This window comes from Solenopsis invicta, chromosome 11 (assembly GCF_016802725.1).
Source record: "Solenopsis invicta isolate M01_SB chromosome 11, UNIL_Sinv_3.0, whole genome shotgun sequence".
Taxonomy (NCBI): Eukaryota; Metazoa; Arthropoda; class Insecta; order Hymenoptera; family Formicidae; genus Solenopsis; species Solenopsis invicta.
Window position 1 is genome coordinate 9,322,391 of NC_052674.1, and position 25,409 is coordinate 9,347,799.

At 37.0% G+C, this 25,409-nt stretch overlaps 2 protein-coding genes across 9 annotated transcripts; both read left to right on the top strand.

Moving 5' to 3' along the window:
* Positions 1–3,080: 3,080 nt before the first annotated feature.
* Positions 3,081–21,107, top strand: LOC105199422 (chondroitin sulfate synthase 1). 8 transcript variants are annotated; one of them, XM_039454782.1, is made up of 9 exons: positions 3,081–3,969; positions 4,853–5,001; positions 10,016–10,096; positions 10,873–11,053; positions 11,149–11,863; positions 16,113–16,277; positions 16,485–16,665; positions 18,607–18,963; positions 19,307–21,107. In XM_039454782.1, the coding sequence occupies exons 4-9, from the start codon at positions 10,923–10,925 to the stop codon at positions 20,260–20,262; spliced, it is 2,505 nt and encodes an 834-aa protein (XP_039310716.1). In that variant the 5' UTR covers positions 3,081–3,969; positions 4,853–5,001; positions 10,016–10,096; positions 10,873–10,922; the 3' UTR covers positions 20,263–21,107. The 8 variants fall into 8 exon arrangements, with proteins under 8 accessions (XP_039310716.1, XP_039310718.1, XP_039310717.1 ...); XM_039454784.1 differs by having other exon boundaries at positions 4,853–4,957; XM_039454783.1 differs by having other exon boundaries at positions 4,897–5,001.
* A 1,513-nt stretch (positions 21,108–22,620) lies between these two features.
* Positions 22,621–25,084, top strand: LOC105199375 (lysozyme). Its single transcript, XM_011166461.3, has one exon. The coding sequence runs from the start codon at positions 23,402–23,404 to the stop codon at positions 23,915–23,917; it is 516 nt and encodes a 171-aa protein (XP_011164763.2). The 5' UTR covers positions 22,621–23,401; the 3' UTR covers positions 23,918–25,084.
* Positions 25,085–25,409: the final 325 nt, after the last annotated feature.

Here is a 25,409-nt window from a genome sequence, read left to right on the forward strand (position 1 = left end):
AATTACTTTTATATAATAATAATTCAATCAGCAATGTTTTTGATAATATTTCTTAAAACATTTTAAAAAACATTTTTGAAAACGTTAAAAATAATGGAACATTTTCCTTTTTTATTAAAAAAATATTTATTCTTATGTTTTAGAAACATTTTAAAATAATAATTTGGACATTAATGTGTACACAGTTAAAATCGAGGAAAGATCGACAATGGTAACAACAGGATCTTAATGCTCAAGTAATATTTCTTATATGATTTTATCCTACTTGTCCTAATTCTCTGAACTGCGCACTGTTACTTTCGCTCTTAAAACGCAGCTCTTAAATTGAACCAGAATATTACTATCACAATAATAAATTGATAATCAATTTAATAATACTGATACTAATGAGCATCTGTAAGATATGCTCCTCTGCTCGAAAACGTTTATTTTAACGTTTGAAGAAATTTTTTCTGATATGATAAACCCTTTCCAAACTTTTGAAGTTAATCTTATAACTGTACGAGCAATGTGCTTTTTATTTGCTGTTTTATGCTTTTTGCTTATTGACCTTTTACCTTATCGCGTTCTGTTTTATCGAAATTGGTAAGATAAAAGTTAACGAACTCTGAAAAAGACGAAAAGATAGTAGGTCAAAAGTAAGAAATATGAAGCAAAGAACATTGTAGATTAGAGGCTCTTCGCAAAATTCGAAAAAATAATTGTTTTAAATGTTTCACATTTGAAAGATGTTTTCAATATTTAAAAAATATTATTACAAATTAAAATCAATTTCAAATAAGTAATTAATATAAAATAAATATTAAATAAACGTTAAAACATTCTTTCTCAAAAACATTATTTTAAATAAATAATTAATGTTAAATAAATATTTAATAAATATTTAATAAATATTTTTATAAGTAAATTATGCAATGTATATTATTAATAAAAAATAAATATTAAAAGAATATTGTATGCTAATTCAGAAATAAGCAATACAAATCACGGTACGTATTTTTTATAGTTTTAATTATATGATATGAGTGATATAATTGCGAGATTTATTATTTCTTGTGAATTCTGTGGAGAAAGTGTGAACTGCGGAATAAATTTCCGCTTCGTGAACACCGAATGAATGCGGTAATTCACTCGTATATTTATCATCCTTTTATCAGATAAGCGAGTGGCTTCGTAGTAGCAACTGCTCTGCTATAGAAAAGATATTGAATTAGAACAATCCTGTTACAACACATGCACGATCTCAGTGATGGAGATAACTAAAAAATTCTCTCATATCATCCGGTTAATTAATAAAGATCAAAAGGCCTTTATTGTGTCAATCATTCTCAGACTTTTTTATATTAATCTGAGAATATTTCAGATTTCACATGTATGAAAAATTTTAAGAAAAGATGTGGATTTTCCCAATATTTCTAAAAAGTGTTCCAATTCATATAAAACTCTTCAGCCGGAAAATCGTGCGCAATTCGCGTCTGCATTTGTATTCGCGGCTCTCAGATTTCATGGAATATTAACTGAATATCAACTGGAAAAATTGATACGAGATACTTCAAACACGCGAGTTTCCCAGAACTCTTGTACCGCTATAAGTACTTATACGTACAGTTATAAGAATACTAAAGATTACCGTGCACCGTATTGTGTTATTTATGATTTTCACAGCGGATTGATTAGCAAAGTTCAGTGAAACGAGGTTTGCTTGCTAAGGAATTATCAAGGAAAGTTGAACTAATTTTATAAATTAGAGAATAATTCCTTAATCGCAGAGATTACAAGATTCTATTTATACGTTGTCTCTACATTTCAAAGCGAAATAAATAGGGATTATTCAACAAGATGTATTTATTATTGGCGATTAAAAACTCGCTCGGTACTCACTTTTTAAACGTTACATTAAATAAGAAAATTTCGATTATGTATGTGAAACTTTAAGTCGGACTAATAAGTTGTTACATAAAATAAAATAAATTTTTATTCAGTATAAAAAGTTAATATTCTAAAAACAAGTCAATCGATCGGCGAAATTGTGTTACGAAACTCTGTTATAGCTGTTTCGGTATCGAGCATCAAACACGGAAGACGCTTAGGCACGTTTAGCTGATCATTCAATTCGCCACTTTTCCGGTTCATTAAAGATTCAGATACACTCGGACGCTGGCTCGAATCGATAGATCACCATCGGTAGAAGATTACACGGCGGTACATAGACGATTCAGTGATCGAGTACAATTGAATATTTATTTAAACATACTCTGCGGTCACTTATCTCTCTACGCGGGGTCGTGCGCGGGCGATTAATGACGCGCTCTAATGATCCCCAATCGACTCGCGAACGCGCTGTGTCATTCGAAAAAGGGGATGCGCCTACGATTAACGAAAGTGACTCATCACGTGGTCGATGACTGCTGCTGTGTAGTTTTGCAACTGTCATTACGCATAATTTTCGACCGCTTCTGTGTCGGCGTTTGCCGGCAGCGACTCGCGGTTCTCCGATCAGGAGGATTTTAGATGGTGATTCGGTGGCAGATAAATTGCGCCTCGTAATAAGGCTCCGATGGCCTTACGACTATTTGCTACCATCAGAGCGGGGATCGAAGAAGTCTTATTTGTACTTGTTATCAGTGGGCGTTCGAGATATCCCGTATTTGTCGCAGTTCGTCTTTCTAAAATTTACACGTTTATTGCGTAAATTTGAATAAAAGATTCTCTTCTCGATTTCTCGACAGGATTCAACGAAGCTCAGTGAATAAAAATATTTTGATAAATATTTTTAAAACATTCTAACAATTATTATAAATATCGCGTGCTGCCTAGATGATTGTCCAGTGTCTGGTGCAGTGACCCTAAGCGGCGTTATTAAAACCGGAAGAGGAGATCCGGTTTCCCGAAAGATCGTCCCCGGAAGGTCAGGGACAACCGGGACAATAAAAGATGGTATCCAGAAGCGTTGATGAGACTACCGGTCGTCGTCGGTCGAAAAGCTGTGCCGGCTTTAGAATCCGGCCGTGTCGGTTCTACCGGCCCGGTTGTGCGTGCCGGCTGCGCTCCGTTCGCCTTTGCGCCTTTGCGGTGACCGCCAACTCCGGTCCCTCTCAGTCGCGGCGGTGGCATCCTGCTCGCAACACACGCTCTACGCCCGATTCGAAAAGCGGCTGCCGCCGCCGCCGCCGCCGCCGCCTTCGTCATCGTCGTCGTCGTTGTCGTCGTCGTCGTCGTCGTCGCCGGTCGCCTGCCTGCCTGCCTGCCTGCCTGCCTGCCTGCGCGCCGGTTTTCAATCGGATCACATTTCCGGCGTGGGTGCGAGGGTCACTTTTTAACCGTTACATCTGCCAATGACGGCACCGCGAAACTCTCTATGATAATTAAGAAGGAAACAGCGATTCGGTTCTTCTTGCGACAGAGACGCCCTTTGTTGTCTTCTCTTTCAAAATACTTGGTGGTTTCGTGTACGTGTTGCGCGTGCTCTGGAATAAAGAGTGCCTTGCAAAAATGAGAGAAAACTAAAAAAAAAAAAAAAACAAGTGTCGCCCCGTTATCTTATCGAATTGAAAGTCATCTGAAGCGACGTCTAAAAAGATAAAGCTTCGTTTTCTTTTTGCTAAGACAGTGGCTTCTTTTATTTATTCTTGTTTCTCTCAGAAAGCCGCGATACCGCTTGGGCGTTCAATCAGTTTGCTTAAAATAACCGTGATCAGCAAGTTGGTATCAAATTAATAATCAGCAATAAGCCGCCTGCAAAGAAGGACTCTCTCAAAAGTCCGCGCTCCTAGTGTTTCGCTTCTAAGTGCGAATTTAAGTGTGTGGTTTTGTGGAAGTTTATGGTTGTGGCGGTTTATGGTTGCCGGGAGGGTGGAGCGCACAATACCCGGTATTTTTCATCATAAAAGGCAAGAAGTGCAGCACGTGTGCGGACGGAAACGGCGTGTGTGGCACTGATGAGAGAAACTGTCGGTCGAGCTCTGAATCGTAAGTTTTTCTTTCTTTAGTGGAGGATGTATTTTTGTCTCTGATCGAACGCGCATTTTTCGCGGAAGCGCGGAGGCGTCGATTGATGAATAGTTGAACGGTGCAATTGAAACGTATCTATTCTTCTTCTTTCCGTCTGCCGAAGAAATCGCTGTTTCTTCCATAGAACGTTGCGTGTTGCTTTAAACAAATTAACGCCAGTCACGTACAGATAAGATTTGCTGTCGTGTCGGTGAAATGATTTTATTTGCTTCGCTAATATCAACGATGATATCCCTTTTAAGTCCCAATTTTCTTTTATGGAGTAATAAATATTCGTTAAACATAAAAGATGATAGAGCCAATATATTGGTATCAATTTCAGGCATTATTCTTATTTTAAAATTGGCATGTTATCTAATTTGAAGCCTGTTTCCAATTGCTTGTAAATTTGTTAACTTAATAATTGTTTAATTAGTATAAATATAAATTTATAAATTAATATAAATATAATTGCATAAACGGTTAATTAATATAATCATTTCATTAAATAATTATATAATTGCTCAATTCACGAGTCGTATTAAACTTACCTGTTAATTAATTAATAAATATTTGCACTCACGCGAATTCTGTAGAAACTCGATTCCAAGTGATCGAATTATTTCAGAATTTGCTTTTTTCTCTGGAGAAAAAAAAAGACGTGCTTTTCCTTCACATGTCTTTTAAAAAAATTTTCTTTTGTAATAATGCTAACAGCTAAGGTTTCTGGAATAATTTGCAAGTTGAATTGTGTGAAAAAAAATGAGATGTTTATTACGCATTTGTCAAGAGAACGAAACTGCGCGTTTATGACATAGAGCGTGAAAATATATTCTAATTTTCATTAATTTTTATAACCGAGGTCTCGGTGATGCATGGTAATCTCCCCGCTGTCATGTTGTCTAGTTTGCTGATGCGGTTCATTCAACCGGCGATTGCGGGTACATCGATCGCAATGAACACCAGGGTTAGTGCACCTTCTCACGATAGTGACTCTTGCTCCTACCCAAGGTGAACAGAAAAATCAAAATAATGTGTCAATTTGACATTGATCAAATTTATGTCGTTCATATCGATCATATTGATTAAATTTACGTCATTTTTGATCGTAATTTGTCATAATTTGGTCAATATGACATCAAACTAACACATTTTGACCTTTCCATTTTTCTCGAATAGCGTCGGATATTTTCTCAAATGTCAACGATTACCTCTCGTAGTGACTAAAAAAAATGCGGAGACTCGATTGAATTTTAGATTAAAAGTTTCCGAGAAAGAGGACTGTCCGTCTTCTTTCTGTCACTCCGCTGGGCGTGCTTAAAATATAAATTCGAGCCGGAGCAGAGTGGTACACTCACGTATCGGTACTTTGAGTCACCGGCGGCGCCAAGAAAATACGTCCCGCAATAAAATTCCGATCGCCCGGAACTTCCGTGCTCGCCGTCGGGGAAATTCACTCGTACTACGGACTTACACGCGAGCACGCGATAAGATGAAATTCGGTAAGAGGTGTCGCTGTTCCCACGAGGGTCTGTTAGACCATGAAATAGAGTCATCCGACAAACGGCGAGGCAATTCGCCGTGGTCCCGCGTCGCGGGAGAGTCGATGACTCCTCTGCGATCGTTCCCGGCTTACCGGTCGATCGAACGGTCTCTCTCTCTCTCTCTCTCTCTCTCTTTCTCTCTCTCTCTCTTTTCCTCTTTCTCTTTCCCAGACCGTCTCCTCGATTCAAGTCATGACCGCAGCAATCTGGCCGCAGCCGTCATCAGCGGTCAGCCAAACGATTCCGCGCGTCTCGCCGTCTGTGGGAACAATTAGTGAGAGCGACATTCCCCCTCGAGTCGAGAAAGCTCTTCCTCTCCTCTCGAAAGCTCTCAGCGATAACGGCGGCGGTTTCATGTCGAGGACACGCACTCATCAAACGTCGCTAATGTAAACCGACGTTTCCGCGACCAGCTAAACGTATCGCGTTTCCAGACACCCGGTCGTTTTATTAGGAGTTGCCTTCGAGCACTTTTAGAAAAGGCCACGCGACCGGAGAACATGATTCTCCAGGATATCGCTTAATATATTAATTCTGAATGTGTTCTCAGTATTTTTTCTGAATATATTAATTTACTAACATTTATGAAGATGACGAACAGTGCATGTGTAATCCTTACGATGATAACTTGAGTTTCTTCAGTTTATAAACGTCGTGAATGCATGTACTTCGGAATAGATTGATAATCAAAATTAGAGAATAAATATGTAATTTTACAAGAAATAAGAAGAAATGCCATTTTTTCTAAGGATCTTAATATTTTTTTTTGGCTTCTTTTATCAATTATTAAATACATTGTTCTATATGTATTTAATGTAAACTGCGTGCTGATTGTCGGACTTAGAACGCAATCTTAAACAGAAGCTAAAAATAACATTATTAATTTGATCGTCGAAAACAACGATGCCAGAAGCATCTTAAAAAACTGTGAAATTTTTTCATGTAGATGCAGAGTTGCGAATAGCTCGCAAATTCGAATTGTTCAAGAATTTCTCGCGATTTAATATATTCGGAATGTCAAATAATAAAGTCGATAAATAAGCTTCTCAATGGGAATAAATTTCGGAGCGACTATTGTACAAACTCGCGAACAACATTTCAACGCGTCAATTTTGCGTCTTTCCCCCTTTGCTGCTTTTTCGTGGCGCTTCGCCCAAAACACCTGTAATTTTATCGTCTTAAAAAGCCACCTTGACCTAAAACGTACGGCATTTCATCGCTTCCCCAACGTTAATCGGCTAGAATCGCCGAACGCTCCGAACGTACGATCTAGCGGCATCCACTCGCGGCACCGACTTTCGGCCTAAACCGGTTCTCTCCCGCCTCTCGTACGTGCACGCTCGGATCGTGCACGTCATTCCGGAGCGTATCCTTTAACGGGACGAACACCGGGATTTCGTGGATTCGAGGAGTCGAGCGTGTAATCGCGATTACGCCGCACGCCGGTCGCTCTCGCGGACCACGGTGAGCTTCGAACGCAGCAGTTCTCGCATCTAACGCGCGACGTTTCTCTTTTTTTTTTCCGTGCGTAATAGCGGAAGAGCCGCGGAAAGAGTAACTGTAATCGATACTTGTTGCGCATCTGCGTTTGCCTTCCAAGGTTGCCTCGAGCGGTTCCACAGATTCACGGCCGTTATTGTCTTTAACGATACAGATTGGCGATTTTCCTGTGCGCGACGTTACTGTGAAATATTTGTTCTCATCCCTTCTTTGATACGTTTTATAACAAGGCGACTGGCGTAAACGTTCGCGAAGATGCTCTCTAAAGCTGGCTCACCGTGAGTGAAACATTTCTTGAAGATTGCACAAACTCGAGCTTCGCTCTTTTGCAGTGACGTGACGTTTCACTCTACCTATGAGATTTTAAAAGTGTATCGTGGCTCGTTGCAAAAACGAAATTCGTAGGCTGCGTTTAATAAATCAAAACGTGTTGACGTGAGTGCGTTTTACGACTTAACGAGAGACGTAATTGGAAAGATGATTCACGCATTTTTGCGGATAATTATGCGAGATGCGATCTGATCGAACGTCGGATCGAGGCGAGCCTGCGCCATCCGCCGCATTGTGATAATCGTGTGTGTAAGTTATCTGACCTTTGAAAGAATTTTTAAGGGAAGTTATGCGTCTCTTCCTCTAATGATCCCACGTGATACGTGTGAACGGAAGTGGGCGTGCGAGAATTTGCCTAGGAACTGCCGGCGATTGCAATCGCCGCGATCTTATAAATAATGAATAATGAAGCGCGAATATTATTACGCGAGTTCAATTATTTGCATCGTGGTGCGTTATCTTGGGGGATTCGATTCTGCAATATTACCGGAGCACCTATCGCGCCAGCAAAAGAAATTATTAAAGATGTATCGATATGACGTACGGTCTCTGCAAAGTAAATAAAATTTGGAAGTGTGTTTAACTAACACTTCAAATAAACTATGTACATATGAAAGTTGTGTGATTAAGACACAACAGATATTTAAATAAATGAATAAATAAATTCTGTGTATTTTACAGAACTGATCTCTGCATCACGATGAAACTTCACATAAATTATCTTGAACATTTCGAGTACACAAATAAAAAAAGTTCAGATTTCTTTCATTATTTCATTATTAATTATATTTTCATTAGAGCATATGTCTACTTCTTATTAATGCTGCCAAATTTTTTTTTATTGCTTTTAAATATAATATAAAACAATTAATAATTTTTTTATATTATATTTTTGTGCTTTGAAAGTGTTTCGAAAATATCTTGTACATTCTTAAATGTTACGCATAGAATTGCAAAATTATGTTAATTTCATCGTACAATCATTCGGACGTTTAAGAGATGCGGGAAAAAAACCTTCACGGTTGTTATTCTTCTGTGACAAACATGCCACAAGAAAAACAGATGAATTTGCACACGACCTTTGCGGCTCGACGGAATTGCAAAAGTGCCTCATTACTCAAAACTTACTTGTCGATATGTACATACATATACACGTACCTATTGGCCGGCTCGAAACCGGTTTCGCCAAGGGTCGAGCCTTTGTCTACACTGATTTGGAGGGATATAAATTAGAGATAACGATGTGAATGCAATCTAGAAAGGGCGTCCGAAGCGGAGAACGCGCGAGGAATGTATCGTCCCTTTCAGACCCGATTAAGAATTTCGCTCTGAAAACCGCATCGGAGAACTTTGGTCGTTTCGTAACTTCGACCACAGTTTTGTTCGCCAAGCAGACATTTGTAATTACTTGCTGAGAAAATATTTTTACACATTTTTCCAGCAAATATTTTAACGCGAAGCTGAGCTAATATGAACAGAAGAAGCGAAAGAAACGCGTGATTCTAATACGTTAATGCCACAAAATAAATATTTATTTTAACATTATTTCCTAGGTTAAAAAATATTTCCCAATTTTTAAACTAAATTATTTTATACTAACTAATATTTATTTAAATCAAGGAAATAATTTGAACAGAAAAAACTTTTTTGTGTAGGCACACATTTTTACTTATTTCGTATAGACACATTGGATCTTTTTTGTTCAGCTCAACTTTTCTTTACTGTTCTAAGCTTTCAAAAAAATCTAAAAAAATTCAAGATCACTTTTCAATATTTCTATTCAAAAATTGAAACTTCGTAAAAATTTGAGAGTGAAATTACGTCTGGATCAAAAAAAGATCCAGTGTGCCGACGGAGGCTAATTATAAAAATATATGTGTAATATACCGTGTGTGCCGGTAAATCGGGCACGCGAGTTCGCAAACGGAACGCTGCATTTCTGGGCGCGATCGTGAAACTAACAGAACCGGCGCAGTTAATTCGCCGCACAAGGACTTGTAACGGCGTCGGGTTCTCATTTCTGGACAGGTCGTTCCGTTCGCTATACATTTCACGACTTTCTAGATATGCACACAGAGCACGCTTTGTTCTCATTCCCATTATCGCGGGGTCGCATGACCGGGCATTAGATACCAATCATGCAGAAAGATTTTCCTCGAGTCCGCGCAATGTCCGACGATCCGCGAATAATTGCCGCAACTAATTAAGACCTGAGGCTCCTCCCAACCGGAAAGACACGCTGCTCTCTAAATACTCGTAAATTACGTAATACTTAACTGTAACTTTAAGATACGATAAAATACATAGTAAATGTTTATATAGAAGTAAATATCGTAAAAAAAAGATAGAATATTATTATAAATACTGATTAATATTTATATTAAAATCAGTAGAAATCGCTGAACACGCTCGTTAATATCGTGATTTATTTGGTATTATAATAGAGTTCGCATCTCCCAAGCAAACGCTTGATGGCGAAAAATGTCCGAACATTAATTGCTGACGTCGTCAATTTGAGTCGTTATAGCTTAACACGTGTGCGACCTCATTCCTCAAAGCCGCACGTACATGTATAGTACATATTGGATTTTATTTCGTGATTATTAATCCGACAATTTGTCTCGATCGTTTATAATTTGCTTTGGTTTCAGATCATCACTCGGGCGCATTCTTATCGGAGGTTCCTCCGAAGCGACATGGCCATCTTCGGCACTTTGAAGGAAAAACTTGACGTAAGTTTCGCTATGGATTTCTTTTTGCATTTATTCATTAATTAGAGTTACTGCTAAATGGCAACGCACCGACTAAATTCGAAGCGTACTTATATAAAAGTGGAATGACTAATCGGCTAAAAGGCAGCTTTACGAAGAGAACGAAGATCAAACACGGTTGAAGTTTGTTTTACGAGTAACATGGGACATAAATCAAAGTCCGTGCCTCGGATAGAATTCGTTTAAGATCTCAAACACATTTTTTGTGTTGTTTTTTCCTAGGATATTATTTATTCTTACTAGAAGCCTGCCTTTTACGAAAGATTTCTTAGGATATATTACTCAAGATGCAAAGTCTACAGCTGTTTTTATCAACGATATATAACAGTTGCCAAATTACAAAATGTGACAGTAAAGAATAAATGACGCTGAGAACAAAATGCTTACAAATTTATCGTTGGGATATAAATTTATTTCACTAAAATAAATCTTTATTTAAATGAGACGAAATGAAAAATGTGTGAGTTATTCCTAGCGAATAAACAAATTAATAAGAAAAATAAGATGTTTCTCAGAAACGTTTCGCCAGCACAAATTTTTTTTTTTTTTTTTTATAGTCAATAAATATCAAGGAAAACGTCACGTGTAATGTTGAGTTGCTAGTATTTCAATTTTTTTCATAGTGTAATATATGAAAATTTTTAGTATTATATTTATTATTTTAAATATATAATAAATTTTCGTTATATATTTAAAAAATCCTAATTAACGTAGAACAATTCTTCTATACTCCACAGGTTGAGCTCTTTTACTTCATGAAGAAAGTCTCTCCATTTTAGCAGCGGGCATGACGATGGGATTGCCCAAAGGATATCCTCTGACGGGACTAATTATTATACCTGAGGCGGTAGCGGGTACCATGACGAGGATGAACCCGACTGAAGACCCAGGGACCCTTAAAGAGTGCAAATGGGAGAGGTGACGTATCACCCAGTGATGCGTAAACGGCGTGGAGTGGGCAGCGCCTTTCTGGGCCTCTTCGTGGGCCTGATCCTAGGTTTTCTGATCCTCAGCTACCGTCTGATAGTCTTCAATCAGCAGCAACAGGTCACCGTTTGGACCTCCGTACCCGCTGCACGGTCATCGGTACCGAAAACATCGGTACGAAACATGCCGTGGCTGAAAGACGACGAGCGAATCAACAGCTCGACTTCGAATCTGGTGTTCGTGGGCGTGATGACGGCTCAAAAGTATTTGGACACACGAGCCAAAGCCGTCTACGAGACGTGGGGCAAGGAGTTACCCGGCAAGATAGTCTTCTTCTCGTCGGAGTCCTCGACGGTTCCCGAGAACTGTCCGGATCTGCCTCTGGTGCCGCTTCCGCGAGTGGACGATACCTATCCACCGCAAAAGAAGTCGTTTATGATGCTGCAGTACATGTGGAGCAACTTTGGCGATCGCTTCGAGTGGTTCTTGAGAGCAGACGACGACGTATACGTGAGGACAGACCGGTTGGAGACGCTATTGAGGTCAGTCGATTCCAGAAGAGCGATGTACATCGGACAGGCCGGCAGAGGGAACTCGGAGGAGTTCGGGTTGCTGTCATTGGATTACGACGAGAACTTCTGCATGGGTGGTCCGGGAGTGGTGCTGTCCAGGGAGACGTTGAGAAGGATCGTGCCGCACATCAGATACTGCCTGCGCCACTTGTACACCACGCACGAGGACGTCGAGCTGGGAAGATGCGTGAAAAAGTACGCTGGGATCCCCTGCACTTGGAGCTACGAGGTAATTGCTTCTCGATCACGTTGTTTACGGAGGCATGAAATTAGTATGATCGCGTTACAAGAGGAGGATCGTTATTTGCAAACGAATATAATTAAGAAGACAGTTTGCCTAAGGTGAAAAAGTTTACCTCTCAAAATTGTCAAAAAAATATTTTCAAAAAATATTTTTAGAGATCAGCACGCATCTCCCTTTTTTTTTATTAATTTTTTAAATTAATAAAATTTAGAAATTGATAGAATTTCTATATTCTAAAAATATGGTTTTAAAACAGACATTCTCAGGAATAAATGGAATGACTTTTAATCATTAGTAAATAAAAATAGAATCGTGCGACAAATTTATTTGCAAATTTTATTATTTCTTCTCTTTGAGAAATACTTCACTTTCGATTCGCTTTATCATCTAGAGCAAGTGCGTCATACGTAGATAGGAAATCCAAGCATTTTATCTTATCCGAGTAGACAAAAGTACACACTAGATGCTGTTGATTGTGCCAAAACATTATTGCACCGCGGCCTTTCATGCACACTCATCGAAATCATTATCTTCGATGACATAACTTTGATGAAACTTTGTAATTGCGATATTTGACCTAGCGCAATTCAAGTTAATTATACGTTAATTTTCCACTTCTTTCATTTCTATCTCGTTTGTCCATAATTTTTAAAACAGTAGCATGCAATTCCACTGTAATAGCTTCAATCGCGACGGATTTTCTCTTTACTTAAGGAAGTCTGCAAACTATGCGACCATTTGGTCGGTTTCATTGCCGTTCGCCTGATACTCGAGTTATTCTGGTCGTTCAATTTCTTCCTCTGAGGCTCCACCGTGTGCACTCGCAGAAACATATGTACGCGACACGAAACGATTTGTTGATTAACACATACGCAACGAAGATTAGACACTGCTCCGGCTTATCCGACGTTGCATGTACTTCTACCCATGCGTTTCTCAACTCGCAACGATCGAATAAGAGGCTGCAGACCGCAAATTATTCATCGCACTAAAGCATTTTGCTTTAAAAATATCATTCCTTTAATTCTCAAAAATTTGGGAAAAATAAATAAATTTTTGCACAAGGGTGTCCTACATGTGTGACAGTCTTGTTTTCTCGATCGCAATCAGCAATTGTCACACGCTGCTAAATTATCAAAGTTTCCGGCCTAAATATAAAAAATAAATAAATAAATAGAACACTCATTTTCATTATTCATTACAATCATCCTTTATCTTGAAATATTTTTTAGAACGACGATTGATTTTTTTATATAACTAAAAATATCTTTAGGCCAAAAACTTCTGAATCTTACTCTTCATGTTTTACTTTTTAAAATGTCCCGATACATTCCTCTCGCAATCACTGATAGTTAAACATTTCCACACTTACACACAGCGCTTCGTCATCTCAAAATGTTAAAGAGTTAATTCTCTCTTTACCGGTTAAATCTCAAATTAAATTGTACGTAATTTGATCGAGATTCAGGGCACGATGCTCACGTAATGGACGTACGTACGCCCGGTATGTCATCGTCGTTTAAATACATGAACCGCATCTATCTGAATCGTGTACCGGACATGTAGGTAGCGGATTATGTCGGAAGGTGCAACGTGCAGATGAGGATGTTAGTCGTTAAGTAAAAGTGAGTTGCACCCTGCTAACCCAGTGGCCACATCGAGTCATTCTTCTTCATCTTGATACTCTCGCGGTCACATTAGACTGTACCACTTAAGTAACAATTTGCCCACACGAGGTGCTTAAACCTTTGAAGCGCATCGCATGTTGCGGTAATCAAGTAGAATTGATGCGCGAACTCCAAAGAGATTCTCTGAATAAAAAGTGTGTACAAATTTTGAGATAAAAAATTGTTGGGGAAAAATCATGAAATTTGATATAGAAAAGCTTATTTTTAAAAATAAGTTGATTTATAATAATACAGTATACAAATATAAAATAAGTATAAAAATTTTATAATTGTATTGTAATAATACAATGTATAACACGATAAAACTACATGTTTAATTTTCTCGTGAAATAATATTTTTAATACTCAAACAAAATTACATTTAAAATTAATTTAATTTAATTTCAAAAGTAAAGGTTTGCGCAAGAAGGAGAAGGACAAAACTTCCATCTTACGATTAAATACTTTCAACTGATAATAAAGTAAAATTTCACTAAAAGAAAAATGTACGTCCTTCAAACAATCGCGTCAAGTTCGTTATTAAAAAAAATTACGGTGGATTCAGCGAAGTCTGGATAAACACGTTTAACAATTCACTCGTTAATAATCATCCATTATTCATTCGGTAAGGCGAGACGACACCGTCTTGCAACGGCCGCGATGCACTTGCGTGGGTGCGTGCGGCTCCCAATGCGTATGTGCACGTTTATATCGTCGCCGTGTCGCGACGAAAGGTAAAGTGCACGGATGAGGATGTCACTCGTTAGGCCCGAACAAATCGTAGCCCGCTGACCCACTGGCTAGACCAGTCCGTTCCCGTCTTGACACTCGACGTAAGGTCGAAACACTTAACGATCCCGTCCCGATGCGACGACGTGCACGCGGCCGAATGCGTTTGCCGTGGCGATGCAATGCGTGCGCGTTCAACGCGTGTCACGATTGATTGATTGAGGCGTATATACACAAGACTCAATAAAGGATTTACGATCTCGGGAATGATCACTTCTTTGTTATAGCGTCTTTCGCCGCGTCTGTTATTACCGTCGGAAAAAACCAATAACGACGCTGTGGTATTGCACTTTAGTCCTATCAAATTAGTGGTGTTTATTTAGCGACCTTTAATTAATTGACGATAGCGAAAGAGAGAGAGAGAAAGAGAGAGAGAAGAAAGGAGTTTGTCTAATCTAAATAAAATTAATTCATCTCGTCTGATATTCCGTGATTAAAGCGTATTTTGAAAGAAATCAAGATTCCTATACAGCATATTGCACAGAAACCTTGGAGAGACCTAACATTGAAATAAAGTTTACACAAAAAGTGTCAATTTAATTCTCACGATACACGAACGTATATAAATGTATAGAATACACATGATTCTTGAAGAAAAACAGATAAAAGTGTATCTGTATCTCAAAAATATATCAGAAATCTTTTAATAATTATTTCACTTTCTTTCGACGATTCTTTTTTTTTTATAAAAAGCTTTTCGAGAAAAAAAACACAACGAATCCAAAGCACGATAGATTTTTTACGAAACTGCCAGAGCAAGTCACGCAAGCAATTTTTCGCCCGCCGGCGGCGGCGATCAGGCGTCAAGAGACGCCGACGTAATTCTGCGAAACAAGAAACCACCACACCCAGCATTATGATTAACACCCGCTCCGCGGATTTGACGTTTCGGTCCAGCAGCCATTCGAATCGGACGTTTTTAATGGTAATTATTATAGGTCGTAGTGCACACGCAGGCAGGAAGTCCGTACTTTAACTCCGCTTCTCTGCCCGTGTGCTAATTGCACGTTTGACGAGTGCGTTTTGTCCGTGCGCAGACATTCGGGACGAATTAATACACCGTGTTCGTGCGGAATTGGCAGACGCGGTGCCATTGTCACATTGATCAAACGCGAGCGCGATCCAATCGGATAATCCGTCGTTATTAAATTAGTTTCGAGCGAAGCGCGTAAAACCATTCAATAAAAAAAAAAAAAATAAAAAAAAACAAATGCTAATGTGTTAATTTTAATACGCGCTGAGAAAAAAAAATGTTAACTTGACTAAATTTTTCAACTCAATTAAATTTTTTTAGCTCAAATTTTTATGTATTTGACTTAAATACATAAAATACTTGAACTTCGGTTTAAGCATTTATACATTTAACTTAATTGAATATATATTTAACTTAAATACATAAATACTTGAATTGAAGACATTCAATCAAGTATCAAGTTGAAAAATTTAATCTAATTAATAACTTTCTTCTTAGCGTACAAAAAACTTAGAGGAAATCTTATTTATTTTACATCGCGCGCAGATTATTTATATCTTAAAAGTAGCAAAACTTGTGAATAAATTGAAATGCCATAGGTGCCTTGATTTTCTCAAAGAATGAAGTTAATTGTTGTTACTTTAATAATTTCTCTTTGACTATCAAATGATGACTTTAAAAAAAAAGGGAAAACACGCGTGAAGAAAAAAGAGAGAGGGTTGCTTAAAATGATTAGTATCGTATGACAGAAATAAAATGTGGCTTAATCGTATTTATCGTTGCTCGAAATTGACGATGCTCATAGTATACTCGTGATGATGCCGCACAGATGCAGTCGATTCTTTATCACAACAGCAGCGGGGCCCAGGCGTTCACCGGAAATCTCAAGAAGAAAGAGGTTCATCGTGCCATCACTTTGCATCCTGTGAAAAGTCCGCCTCACATGTACAGGCTGCACAATTACATGAGGGTTGGTATATCGCATCGAGTATCATAATTACGGTAATCACTACAATTGCATGAAAAAACTGCATTACTTATCCGTGAACTGTTAAGTAATTTGATAACCGTTACGTAGACGAGGTAACGCGAGCGATGCGAGGAGGAAATTGCTTCGCGATCCTTGTTTAACAAATTATCTTTTTTAAAAATTATAACGTGCAACATGATCCGTCAGGGATTGCGAATACAAGACCTGCAGCACGAGAAGATTCGTTTGCACAGGGACATTTACACGATGGCCCAGGAGTCGGGAGTGAGCCTGGAAAGCTTGAAGAACTACGAGATAGCGAAGGGCGTACGTCTATTTCCGGTCGATCCTAATTCCGAAGATTATCCCGGCGACACGGACATACTGGGTATGATTTCTTACTTCCGTACTCGCGAATGGACGCGGTAAAAATCGTGCGTCGCTTATCGCGAATTATACAGCTCTTTGTTTTTACTTCTATCACTTTTTAACAGAGACAACATATCTTGAGAATCATCGCGAAGATTGCCTTTCAGATCTATAAAGTTACGCATTCACTCTAATTGCCAATTACATGCTTTTTCTTATACTAAAACACCTTCACACGTTTTCCTAACAGTATTTTGCCGATCCCTTTTCAGGCTCATAAATACGATACATACATAACGACTGTTTATCTAATGAATATTCCACATTGTTACGCACTCCCTTACTACGACCATAAATTACACGTATCGTCGTTTCCCCTATTTAAACATTTCTCTCTACAATCTTCCGAACCATAAAATATCTTTAGTACGATAACAAACCTGCATTTTTCGGTCGTAAAACTTTTACCGTATATTGCTGTTAAATTAACGCTTCCGCGTTTACTGCGTATCTATACGAGTACAAATTATCTAGTCTTCTGCGTGGCTTCTTATAAAAATACGCTGCCAATTCGAGATTAGAAACAGGGACTAGCTGAAAAAGATTTTTGAGAAATTTGAAAATTCCTTTCTAGAGAAATTTAAAAATAAAAATACGCCGAAGTAAATTCTTTATTTCGATATTTGATAACATTTATGCTTTATTGTACAAGATAAGAGACGTGCTATCACCGATGTGCTATCAAATCGAATCACAATGCATTGAATCATATTCCAAAGGGATTATATGAATGTTATTTGAAATTGGAGACACGAGGGATCATAATGCGTGATTTTAGAACGTCTGTACATTGTGTATATAACTTCTCGCGTTCAATTTTGTCAACAGCGTTTCACGCCTTCGCAGAATAAATCCTACGAGAAATAAACGAATTGAAAAGATCTATATATAAGTTACAATATTGCTAAAAATTTATTCATCTCATCAATTCTTGATCTAAAAATCAAAAATTGATTTTACGATTGTTAAATAATTTATTATCGTCAGAACTTACAAAAAATAGAAATAAATAAATAAATTATTACGAGAATTAAAATATATTAAAGTGCTTTTTATTTCATATCTGATCGAAATACTTATTCATTAAACGACAATATGTTGGAATTCAAAAGTGATTAAAAAATGTGTAATAATTTAGAAATAAATCTTCGATTTCCTTAAGATCTGTATATTTAATTTCTTGTAATTTAAAATTCTTTTTTTAAATAATATTTCAACAAGAACATCCATAATTTCGATTAGACTGACAATTTTAAGAATTAACGTATGTAAGTTGATGCATTGGAACTATGCATATTACACACTTCAACGTATTTATAAAATATAATATAAACGACTGAAGAAGTCTTTCTATCATTCATTGTGAACCATAAACTCACTTTTATCATTATTCCAACCATTTCTATTTTCCACGTTTCTCCCAAATTTTACGATCGTCGTCTTATCGCGTTAACTTATGCAAACAAATACGCCTCAATAAATCATAATTAATCACCTGAAAACTAAATCGGGCATAGTATACCAATAAAGTTGTAATGAAGGTCGCGGTTCAAGGAACATCGAGATTTCAGAGAATATTACTACCAGAGAATTTACTTGCCTCCTCCGGTTAATTTTCTTTTTCATTACGTTTATATACAAGAAGCACAATTTTCATATCGAAACTACAACGGTACTGGACTAACATTAGTGCGATTAGATATTTTAATTTTCAAATGTTTTAGAGAGAAATTTTCATATTTCTTAAGAACCTTTCAAAGCTAGTTCCTATCTCTATGTAATTTCGAATTTGCGACGCATTTTTATAAGAAGCATCAGGACTTTCAAGTTTTGACTCTCAATGTTTTGATGAAAACCAGTCGGATTTATCAATTCGTTAAATAAAATTTTGTTTGTACAGGTGTGCCGGCGAGTCTCCGTTCGTTTAAACCGGCGACGAGCGACGAAGTGATCCCGTGGGACTTCCTCTTGAAATTGGAATACAGTTTGACTGATTCTAATCCGAGGCGACGTATTCATAGCGACATTAAAGAGGGCCTAGAGGATATCACCAGGGAGGTCATGGCTTCCATTAATTCCTATTCAAGGCAGCGGGGCCGTGTGGTCGAAGAACGGTCCGCTCTTTACGGGTACAGGAGGGTGAATTCTTACGGGGCTGACACAATATTAGATCTCCTATTGGTCTATCGAAAGTACCGAGGCAGAAAGGTCACGCTTCCCGTCCGAAGACACGTTTATCTCCATCAACATTTTACTGGTACGATTATTACTAATGCTTTTAAATGAAATTATTACGCCACAAATTAATTCTTTAATATCTAAGAAATATTTTTTTTTAATTTCTCATTAAATAATAAATGTTTCAGATATATGTAAATGAAATGTTAGTCAAAATATAGACATCTTGTAAGCAACTAAATTATAGAATTATATTTTTCTGGAAAAATAAAATTCTAATTGCGTTGCTGAAAAAATAATGTGAATTGTAATTATAATGAAATTTGTGATACTACATTCATGAATATTTGAAATATATTATTGAAATAGAGCAGTCATTTAAGTGCTAGCTTGAATTTAACAGACGTTAAATGTTCTTGTAGGTTTAGAAATACGCGAGACCGTAAATGGCGTCGAAGTCCAATCTCGACAGGAATCAGACGACAGAACTATTCACAATTTACTTTACGGTGGCTTTCTGAATCTCAATTTCTACTCTCAAGAGGAAGATCCGGTGCAAAGTAAGATCATCAACTTTATCCTACCTCTGTCAGGCCGCTACGAGATCTTTCAAAGGTTCCTCCAAAACTACGAGGACATCTGCTTGACTAGCGGCGAGAAGACGTCTCTGCTCGTCGTGCTCTACCAGCACAAGAGCGAGAACACCTTCAACAAAACGATAGATCTGATCGAGCAGCTCAAGTACAAATATCGCAGTGCCAGCATAGAGGTCCTACCGGTTTCCGGGGACTTTTCCAGAGCTCGAGCCCTGGATTTGGGTGTGTCGAAGTTGCAGGCCGATGATCTAATGCTGTTCATCGACGTGGACATCGTGTTTACGGGTTCGGCGCTCAACAGGATACGCCTGAACACGCTACCGGGCCGAAGAATATACTTCCCAATAGTCTTCAGTCAATACGATCCCAAAGTCGTTTATGGCGACGCCAGGAAGCAGGACAAGTTCACCATAAATGAGATCTCCGGACATTGGAGGCAATACGGCTTCGGAATCGTTTCTCTGTACAAAAGCGACTATCGTACCGTGGGCGGTCTGGATCTTTCGATTCAGGGCTGGGGCAAGGAAGACGTGGAGTTCTTCGAAAAGGCAGTCAAGTCGGACCTCGACGTCTTTAGGTCGGCGGATAGGCATCTGGTGCACGTGTATCACGAGATAGAGTGCAGCAACGAGCTTTCTAACCTTCAATTGTCCATGTGCATTGGATCCAAGGCAGACACGTACGCCGGAGTCGAGACTTTAGCCAACATGATTTACGGTAACCCGAACATACTACGCTTCGCCAAAGAGAGGAGACAAGGGAGAACGAACCCCGCTGGTTAACGATAGATCTGCCAAATTGAAATTATTGGGAAAAATCATGTTCTCATTGAGAAAGATTTTTATTAGAAATTGTAAAAGAAATTGTAAAAATCTTTTCTTTCGTTAGTGAGTTTCGCACTTCGGTAGTGAGTTTAGGCGAATGAATATTGATGAACTATTTGAACCTTCGGTGCCAGAGTATCTCGTTAGTCACGCTGTCTATGTAAATATGGAGTATGGTTGTGTGAATCGCGTAAGCAAGTAAAAAATCAATACTCTGTTATTTTATTTTACGAAGAAAAGTGTACATCGAAGCTTTAATGTAATTTTCAAGAATTTGATCGCGAAACATGATTGGTATTACGATTTTCGAAGATAGATCTGGCGATCGTTAAAGATCACCAAAGTCATTGCAAGCATGCTAATAGATTTGTTATGTTAAGGAAATACGTAATATGGTTTTCGTTGTTAGTTTGTGTGATAATATTATTCTCTACCGCCCAATGACCTTTTTCTTTATTGAGGCTAAAAACAGACAGAATATCGTTTTACAAATGCAATTGCTGATAATTCTGTAGGAATCGAGCGTAATGACATGCATTTATAAAATCGCCAATCTAGATTATAACTTTAAGTGTTATAAGTAAATGTGATATTATCGTGCCTTTAAATATTTTAAAATATTTCTCCACAATTTCACGTACTGCCAAATGTAAACACACCGTTACGACTACATTTCGATATAGATACTTCTAAATTGTCTCATTGTGCGCTTCGTATTTTACATATTTACACGTAAAAGGCTCTGTCTGCAATAATCGGAATAATACTCACGCTTTATTGAATAAAATTCTTATGTTAAGTAATAATGTTATTTTAATAATTTTCGTCATTCCTTCAAACTAAAATATAATTTAGACAAATAACATTACGTCGTGAGAGATAAATCTTTTATGCTATTATTTTTAATAAATTAGTTATTTGGTGAACACAAATTATTCATAAAACGTCATGAAAACGTTAATATTTTTACTATTCATTAATTTATTTCGTATCATTTATTTATTAAATATTATATATATATATATATATATATATATATATATATATAATATATATATAAAATTTATTTATTGAAGTATCAAAAACGTTAAATTCGAGTCCTAAAGTTTTAAGTATTTTTTATACATATTTAAACATTTTAACCATTTTTTCTAATTTTATTCAATTTTACCTTTGCAGAGATTAAAACATATGATGAGTAAACATTCTTCATATTTGGAGCAATTGTAATTTTTAATTGTTTAATTTAAAATATTTAATTTTTATAAATGCTAAATAAAATCTTCATTTAAGTATTAAATTTTGGAATCAGTTATTTCAATTTGGCTGCGGTGAATTATTATAACTTTCTTATCAATGTTTAAAGTATTACGAAATCAATCAATCATTGAGCTCATCTTCAAAAGATTATATTTCTGGGAAATTCCGTAATGAGAAGCGCCGAGCGAGTCAAACTTCAATCAAAAATAGCTACTGCGTTATAAGAATTGATAAATAAATCGATTTAATAGCTCGCGTTGCACGTGATAGTCAGCTTCCGAGTAGTGTTTAACGAGACGCAAGAGAAATAAATAGAAGCGCAACAGCGTAACATGTAACGTACGATTTATTTAACAATCAATAATAATAAAATATTACTTCTTGAAAGAGTAACGAAATGTTTTCTTTATGTGGAGCATTTTACCACAAGTATTCAGAATTGATATTGCAATTTAAAATATGAACAATCAATTATTATATAATAATACTTATATTACACTGCGCAAAATAAAACTATTCTGCCAAGCGTTAATTATACTCGAATAAGTTAATAATTTCGCAAAGAACAAATTTATAGATCGTTTTCACAATGGCCATTTTTTTATAATAAAAAAAACCGCATATACCGCATTGATTAATAATATTGTAATAACGTAAAATTAAGAATTCTTTTTTCTCCTTTTCTGAGAAATCTAATTGTTCTAACAAAAAAAAAATAATAATAATTTGTAATATCCAGGGAGAATTTAACAAATGACGTTAATGAGATATTAATCTATCAGACATACGATATTTGTTATTTCTTGCTGGGTAATCTACTTCAAATTTTTTATAATTTTAATCTTCAATTTTATTTGTACAATTTTATCAATATTACAACTTATTATCAATATTATGACTGTGTACATATTATATGTACTTGTACAATCGATTTTATAAGTTATCTTCATTCATGATTTGTCTCTATGATTTAAGGATCTTGAGAATTACACGCCATGTGGAGATAAATGAGTTTTTTTCAAAGAGGTCGATGGCACCGGAATACATCTTCGATTCTATTATCTCAATATTCTATTATCTATTGTCTTAGAAAATGTTAACGACCTCTTCGAGAATATCATTCTTATCGAGTATGAAATTCTCCACTCGTGGAAGCCGTGGAAGATCTGCAATGCATTAACAAGCAGAGAAGAAGCGAGAGCGACGAATGCAACGCACTACAACGGAAAGCGAAAAGACCGTCTTATCGCTTTGCGTTTTATTACGTTGCGTTGGGAGATAATAGCGTATATCGCTCAAGCTCAAGGTCATCTGCGATCGTTCGCGGCATTAGCGGCAGACGGCGCATTTATAAGACAGAGTTCCGCATGAATCCTCAGTGCGATTGTTGTCAACACCGTGAACCACGTTACGCCACGGAAGAAAAACGCGAGGTCATTCATTTGCCTCGATTTCGAACGAAGAGCCGGTTATATTTTAATTAAAAGTATCTAATGTAACCGGGAGCTGTTTGTGATTATAATTCTTTAGCGGAAGCGATACGACAAACAGGCATTAAAGTTGTTGAAGTGCTGAATTAGATGTCAGACAGTGAAGAAGATCTGTTACCGTCTTTCTATCAAGTCTAAAATTCTTCCTACAAGATCGCACAAAGTATTGAGCCTTAACTGAATTATCAAACAACTAAATTCTTCAAGAACATCTGTCGGATTACTTCTTCTCGCAAGTTATCTGCTCGAACAATCGTTCAATTAGTTATTCAAGAGATCTAGAAAGCGATCGACCTTTTATACGACTTGCCAGGCGGATAGCCTCGGCGAATATACATTCACGAAGAATGAGGGGATCGTGGGTGATCCTGTTTGTCCTGACGGTCGTAACCGTCCGTGCGCCGGTAGAGGGGAAGATACTCGAGCAATGCGATGCTGTGAAGGAGCTGGAGCGAGCTAAAATCAGCAAGACCTTAATCAGCAACTGGGTCTGCCTGATGCAAAGCGAAAGTGGGATGAACACGGCGCTGGTAACTGGTCCAAAGACTGCCTCCAGCTATTCTTATGGTATCTTCCAAATAAACAGTTCCAAATGGTGCACCAGGGGACGTACGGGTGGCACCTGCAATAAACGCTGCGAGGACTTTCTGAACGACGATATACAGGATGACATCATGTGCGCGAAGAAGATTTTCGATCAACAAGGATTCAAGGCGTGGGACGGATGGACGAAGAAGTGCAAGAACAAGCCGTTGCCGAATCTCGCACACTGCACGCGAAAAAGAAGAATGGCGACCAAGATCGAAGAGGCCGAGATCGAGATCGAAGAGGCAGAGAACGAGATCGAAGAGGCCGAAATCTAAATCGACCCGATCCTGTAATGATTGGGTGCTGCTTTTACCGGCTACGATCTACACGAGATTCGATTTTGCTTTTAATTTCGCGGCTTCTGCGCCTCTCTTGTAATCTTTCGCGAATTAAATTTTGCCAAGTTAAACTTACGTAATCGGTTCCGTGAGATTGCATTCCAACAGATTGCATTTTTCCATGAAAGAATCTTGCTATAACTGCGCGCATCGTAATACGCTGACAAACGCTATACGTTGCACAAACAAAATACTCCGTTACGCTTTATAAATATGGATCTAAACCGATTGGATCGGCGCCACTTATGACGCAAGACTTTACGACTTTACGTCTTAAACTTAGTACGTGTTGCACGGCTTGGCAGATGACACTGCGCGAAATGGTTTAGAAATTCCAACTGTTAGAATCGCAAATACCATAGGTACGTGATGGGATTTCATTGATGTCTTCCCGATTTCATCTTTTTACACTCACGTTGCGTGTGTGACATTTAAAAAGATCGTCTCAGAATATCGTATCCATGAAATGCAGAAATAAACTGGATATGCATTATCCAAGTAAATGTCTCTGTGTTAAAGTAAAGTAAAATAAGCTTAAAAATTTTTTAAAGGAAAAAAGCAATGCTGCAATATAAACCAGTAATTTTGTGCCATAAAAAAAAACGTAATTTATATCTGAATAATATAGATATAAGAAATAATATAGATATATCTGAACAATATAAATTAACCTAAATATGTATGAATTCGAATGTCTTTTGATAAACTTTGACTTTTTATAATTAATTAAATAAATTAAAAATACTAAATTTTTATACATTATTATAACAAATCAAAAAAAATATATAAATTTTATTATTGTACATTATATATAAATTTGTATGTATCTCTTTTAAAATGTAGAGCAATATTATGTGTATGATATAAATTAGTATTATATATAATTAATGTTATATTAAAGTAGATATATTATGAAATAAATATTAAGATAATAATTACAAAATTACTGCAATATTATAATATAAAAAAATAAAATAAATAAGAGAATTTTATTATTTATTGAATGTTAATTTACTCTTTCGTAAATTGTTACAAACAAGTAGTTTTAGCCTCTCAATTTTTTCAAATACTTCTAAAATAATAAAATTTGGAATGTGTGATACACTTCCCGATTATAAATTATTTCAAATTAAAAAAATTTTAATTATAATAAATTATTAAAAAATAAATTGGAAATAATTGAAAGTAATGCTTTCTTTGATTCAAGTGCCACTTTGTTTACATAAGTTTATTCTAAAGATAATTAAGCACAAAAATCAAGACCGAATTCAGAATGAGTTTCTAAAGAATTTAGCGCGTGTTTTTATTAGTCTAGCTTTATCATTCACTAGACGAAAGACAGAGATAGAATGACAAAAACACGCGCTAACACACCACACACGTAAAAGTAATTCTGATAACATCGACATACATTAAACGGCAAAATTCA